The sequence below is a fragment of the Calliopsis andreniformis genome, unplaced genomic scaffold (genome assembly GCF_051401765.1).
Source record: "Calliopsis andreniformis isolate RMS-2024a unplaced genomic scaffold, iyCalAndr_principal scaffold0048, whole genome shotgun sequence".
Taxonomy (NCBI): Eukaryota; Metazoa; Arthropoda; class Insecta; order Hymenoptera; family Andrenidae; genus Calliopsis; species Calliopsis andreniformis.
In genome coordinates, this window is record NW_027480457.1 from 1,474,746 (window position 1) to 1,480,651 (window position 5,906).

At 48.1% G+C, this 5,906-nt stretch overlaps 2 protein-coding genes across 2 annotated transcripts; both read left to right on the forward strand.

Moving 5' to 3' along the window:
• The first annotated feature begins 1,405 nt into the window (after positions 1 to 1,405).
• On the forward strand, positions 1,406 to 2,401 carry LOC143187480 (uncharacterized). Its single transcript, XM_076391693.1, has one exon. It carries the CDS (start codon positions 1,406 to 1,408, stop codon positions 2,399 to 2,401), a length of 996 nt encoding a protein of 331 aa, XP_076247808.1.
• A 1,632-nt stretch (positions 2,402 to 4,033) lies between these two features.
• Positions 4,034 to 4,843, forward strand: LOC143187481 (uncharacterized). The gene has a single exon (XM_076391694.1). It carries the CDS (start codon positions 4,034 to 4,036, stop codon positions 4,841 to 4,843), a length of 810 nt encoding a protein of 269 aa, XP_076247809.1.
• Positions 4,844 to 5,906: the final 1,063 nt, after the last annotated feature.

Genomic DNA, 5,906 nt, shown 5'->3' on the forward strand with positions numbered 1-5,906 from the left:
GAAATTCGACGGCCGCCTCGAAACGTGGATTACGTTCAAGGATGCGTTTCACACCTTAATTCACACGCAACCTGTATTAAGTAAAATCCAGAAACTACATTACCTACGTTTATCGCTGTCCGGAAAAGCCGAAACCGCGATCGGGGCCTTCAGCATTACGGACGACAATTACGAAGCCGCATGGAAACATTTAAACGAAATGTATGATAATAAACGCGCGCTTGTATTGCGACACGCATCTCTCTTGTGCGATACCCCCGCGATGCCAGATGACTCATCAGAGTCGATCGCGATCTGGCAAACCATATGCAGCTGCATCTTAGGTAGTTGCAAGCTCTCGATCGATCACCAGAGGACATCGCCAACGACCTCCTAGCGAGCGTTCCCATTTCGAAAATGGCGATTGACACAAGGAAATCATGGGAACGCACCTTATCGGATGCCGAGGTGCCAAAGATTGACGATCTTTTTACATAACGCGTCCAACTAATCGAAGGACTACGAGACGGTAAAAACGCATGCGTCATCGTATAGTGACTCCGTCGGTAAAACTCGATCGACACCAACGTGAAATTAGACGAATCATCAACGTAGTCAAGCGCCGCAGCCGCAAAAACGCCAAGTTTACGTAACGAATACCTCGCGAAATGCGCCTTCGTAGTCGGAGACATCTCTGCGCGCTCAACGTCGATCCACACCGCCGTCGCAAGGATCAGCGAAAAGAGCGGGACACACCGAATCGAAATGCCCGGTCTGTGAAGGAGCACACCCGGTGTACCAGTGCCCTAGGATTTTCGAACTCACGGTACCGCGTCGTATCGAGATCGCACGCAAAGCACACCTATGCCTCAATTGCTTACAATCTAATCATCCTACGGAGGATTGTAAGGCCAGAGGGTGCCGCGTTTGTAACCAGCGTCACAACTCGAAGCTGCACCAGGAATCGCATCCGGAAACATCATCGTGACTTCAGCCGGAATCCCGGAAACTAGAACCGCGAAGGGTCGCGAAGTCCGTCGCCAATTGGCCCACAACCGAATTGATGGCTACCGCGATTGTCGAAGTGTTTGATCGGGAGCGAAATGCGATCAAATGTAGGACCCTAATCGACACGTGTTCGAGTGCGAATTTTATAACCGACGACTTGGCAACGAAATTACGGCTTCCGACTAAGGAGAACACGACGACGATTGAGGCGTTGAACCAGTTAAACACAGTTTCGAAGAAACTGGTCTCAACTACCATCAAGTCACGGATCTCAAATTATAAGAGGGTTTTAACGTTCTTTGCCATTCCGCGAATTGCTGGATCGACACTGGATGTTCAAATCGACCGTTCATAGATTCTGATACCGGCAAACATCAAACTCGCGGATTCACAATTTCATCGACCGGCGAAGGTGGACATGCTAATCGGTACCGGCCCTGCATTATCGACGCTCAGCATTGGCCAGCACAGACTCTCTCCTCGCAGTGGACCCGATCTGGTCCTTCAAAAAACTCAGTTTGGATGGATCATCGGTGGGAGTGTCTCAACACCGGCAACTTCAAGAGGACACCGGACGTTACTCACCACCCCTAATTTTGAATTGCAAATATTCTGGGAGTTGGAAGGGGGCCCTCAGACGCGACGCTATTCGGCCGAAGAACGGGAGTGCGAACAACATTTCCAGGACCACGTCACGCGAAATAAAACCGGTCGTTATATCGTCGCGCTGCCATTTGACGGGAAGAAGACGCAAATTGGCAAATCACGATCACGCGCTTTGAATCGCCTTCTTTTCGTCGGACGTAAATTCAACCGAAATCCAGAATTAAAATGCGAATATTCCAAGATCATCAAGGAATATCTCGAGCTAGGACACCTGAGTGAGGTAGAACCACGCGATTCGGAGGGATTCTACCTGTTTCACCATGCTGTCATAAAACCGAAGAGCACCACAACGAAGGTTCGCGTCGTGTTCGATGGATCCGCGAAATCGAGCAACGGACTATCATTAAACGACACGCTTCTAACTGGACCAACGATTCAAGACATCTTCGCGCTCCTGATAAGATTCAGAATGCAAGTCTACGTTTTGACCGGAGACATCGAGAAGATGTATCGACAATTTCTCGTAAAAACAGAAGATCGTCTGTATCAACGAATACTGTGGCGAGACGACGATGGCAGAATCAAAACATACGAACTGAACACCGTCACGTTCGGTTTGTCTGCCGCACCGTTCCTTGCCATCCGGAGCATTCACCAGCTAGAGACCGACGAAAGGGATAACGCTCCAGCTGCATCGAGCGTTCTGGGACGCGATCTTTACGTCGATGATTTACTGACCGCCGCCGGCACGTTCGAAAACGCAGTAAATTTACGAGATCAAACGATCAACCTACTCAATCTCGGTTGACTGAACATTCGGCAGTGGTCCTCGAACAAGCCATAACTTCTGACCGGACTTCCAGAAGAGCAGATCCACGCGAAGTACTTCGGGGATGAGACGGTCAAGACTTTCGGCGTCTCGTGGCACGCGCGCACCGATCGAATCGTTTACTCGATAAATCCAAATATCAAGACAAGAGTAACGAAGCGAACGATCTTGTCTACGATTGCAAAGATATACGATCCGTTAGGTTTGCTGGCACCCGTGGTTGTAACTGCAAAAATCCTTATGCAGCAGCTGTGGCAATTGCAACTGGCTTAGGACGAATCCCTACCTGCCAACATACACACCGAGTGGATTACATACCTGAAAGAGTTGCAATTGTTGAAGCAGACATCTTTCGAACGCCATGTCTGCCAACGCGCGATTCGCCCAGTAGAGTTACATGGGTTTTGTGATGTGAGTGAACGGGCGTACGGAGCGTGCCTATATGTTCGGTCGTGCGACGAAAGCGGTGAAGTAAAAATGAAGCTGCTATGTGCGAAATCTCGCGTCGCACTCTTGAAGGTCGTCAGTCTCACGAGACTAGAACTATGCGGAGCAACCCTTCTCGCATCATTGTTTTCGACCGTTCGAGAAATCAACCTACGAGAATTCGATACCGTACGATTTTGGTCCGACTCGACCATCGTTTTGAACTGGTTGAACAGGGAATCATGCACGCTGAAAACGTTCGTAGCTAATCGCGTAGCTCACCACGTCACATCATTGGACAATGCAGCGGACCTGATATCAAGAGGACAATCACCAGCGGCCTTCGTGAACGACTACATCTGACGTCACGGTCCAAGATGGCTCGCCAATGACATCGCTGATTGGCCGACATGAAGGTTTCATCTCCGTGCCGGAGTTCCAGAAACCCGTTCACGTGCCTGTTTCGTGACTACAATCATTTGAACCGATAAAATGCTCGATCGATATTCCAGTATCGCGAAGTTGAGAAGAATCATCGCGTATTGCTTTCGATTCAGGAAGGAGTATCGTCACGTAGGCCCGTTAACGGCCGAAGAAATCCAGTGTGCTAACGAACGAATCTTGAAGCTCGTCGAAGCTTCCGCTTTTGCGCAAGAGATTCGTAATCTAACGAACGGCTCCGAGTTGCGTGCGAAGAGTAACCTCCTTTCACTACAGCCGTTATATCTGGACGATAGCGGGATATTTCGCGTCGGCGGTCGGTTACAAAACGCAAAAATACCGTTCGCACAGAAGCATCCGATTCTGCTTCCAAAAAATAATCACGTAACGGATTTAATCCCGCGTCATGCTCATTTAGAAGGGCATTATGCAGGTATCAATACAACATTGTCCAATGTTAGACAATGATACTGGCCCATTGACGGCAAAAACCAGATCAAGCGGATCATTCGTCAATGTGTCAGGTGCCTTCGCGTAAATCCACCGGCCATAAACTACGTGATGCGCACCTTACCTGCGGCACGCGTCTCGGAATGCCGGCCCTTTCATAACTGCGGCGTCGATTACTGCGGACCGTTTTATATAAAAAAGAAGCGCTATCGGAATCGTGCGCGTTTAAAAATCTATGTCGCAGTGTTTATATGTTTCGCGACAAAGGCAGTCCACCTCGAAGTTGTCGGTGACATGACAACTGAAGCGTTTATCGCTGCGTTCAAACGCTTCATCGCGCGAAAAGGAATCTGCCGAATCATATACTTGGACAACGGTACTAATTTCGTGAGTGCTAACAACGAGCTGAACGACATTTACCAGACGATGCAAAGAGGCGGAAGGATGCAACATTTCCTCGCGGACAAGGAAATTTCCTGGCACTTCATACCTGCCTTTTCACCAAACTTCGGCGGTCTGTGGGAAGCAGCGGTGAAATCATTCAAGCATCACATGAAACGGCTGGTCGGCGAGGAATTATTCACATTCGAGCAATTTAATACTTTCGCAATCGAAATCGAGGCGATTTTGAACTCACGTCTACTTACACCGCTATCGTCAGATCCTAACGATCCTTCTGCATTAACCCCTGCCCACTTCCTGATTGGTACTTCCATAACGAGCATGTCCAAGACTGATTTCAGCACCACTCCCTGCAACCGGTTGTCAAATTGGCAACATATACAAAAGGTGAAACAGGATTTCTGGACCAGGTGGCACAAGGAGTACATCCATCAGCTGAACGTGCGGAAGAAGTGGACCAGTGGCTCGCACGAGATCAAGGAGGGGTCTCTTGTCATCTTAAAGGATGATCATCTACCGCCATTACAATGGCATCTCGGACGAGGAGACAAGGTGCACCTAGGACTGGACAACCTCATCCGAGCGGTCACCGTGCGGACCAACCAGGGCACCTATCGGCGCAACGTCAAGCAGCTAGCACTACTTCCGGTTAGCGATGAAGAAGACATTCCCGGACGAAGTCAAACCTTGTTAATCGGTTAAGATATCAGCGAATCTTGTTCGACAATGTCCATCAACTGGGGGAGCATGTTCCGTTCTGAGGAACACGTTGTACGAAGATTCCGAAAATTACTTTATGACGGTTCGCGACGGAAAGCTATTTTTGAGTTTAACATTTTAATATTGCCAGCAATAGTAGTTTACCTTTTCGTACAATGGATTTAGAATCTTTAATTTTCGCTTCGTTCTCAGTAGCTAAAACCATGTCATAAACTGTGTTTTCCCGAAGGGTGTTTCGACTGCGATCATCTAACTATACTTGGGCTTTGAGGGTCAACCTGGACGGAAAAACCCCGGCGTCACCGGACTTTCGAGGTTCTCTCGCGTACATCAAGTATCGCCCTCCCTCTCCTAGGAAAAATCGCGCTACGGACGTAAGGAAGGGCGGGTGCGATACCAAGGGCAACTCTGATTGGAAAATTAGCGTTCGTAAGAAAGCCAATCAGCATGATCCTTCTGACACGAAAAATGGATAAAGGGAGCACGACACGGAAGCGAACAGAGACTTCGAGGACTTACAACCCAGAATGTAGAGTTACGATGCATTCACCTGCCTGGGAGTCATACATACAAGAACAAATGGATGAAAACCTACTCACGAGTTAAACGGTTGATTCTACTGGTCCTATTGCGGTGTATGTGTGGGTGTATGCAGTCGTTTAATGCTACTTTCCGGAGTCCGGTTTTGGGTTTTCTAATAATTTTATCTCGCGTCGTCGAGGTCATCAGGGAGGTAAGCATGCTTTAATTTATCTTGATGTTTAATGATCGTGCTCTGATCATTTCTGCTCAAAACTACGTTGTTCTTGTCAGACGTATCTATTATTTTGTAGGGACCCACGTAGTGTGGATCGAATTTGCTCGTTGTCGGCTCTTTTTAAACATAAACGTATTCTCCTGGTTTGAATTCTCGTATTCCGTATGCCTCGCCGATCATAATATCGTTTTGATCTTTCTTTAGACTGGTTCAGGCTATTAGCTGCTTGAATTCTTATTTGTGTCATTTTCGTAATGAGATCCGACAGGTATGATCCATATGTGGCTA

Excerpts from the sequence above, each read along its gene's own strand:
- LOC143187480 (XM_076391693.1), top strand. The coding sequence starts at position 1,406 with ATGCTAATCGGTACCGGCCCTGCATTATCGACGCTCAGCATTGGCCAG.
- LOC143187481 (XM_076391694.1), top strand. The coding sequence starts at position 4,034 with ATGACAACTGAAGCGTTTATCGCTGCGTTCAAACGCTTCATCGCGCGA.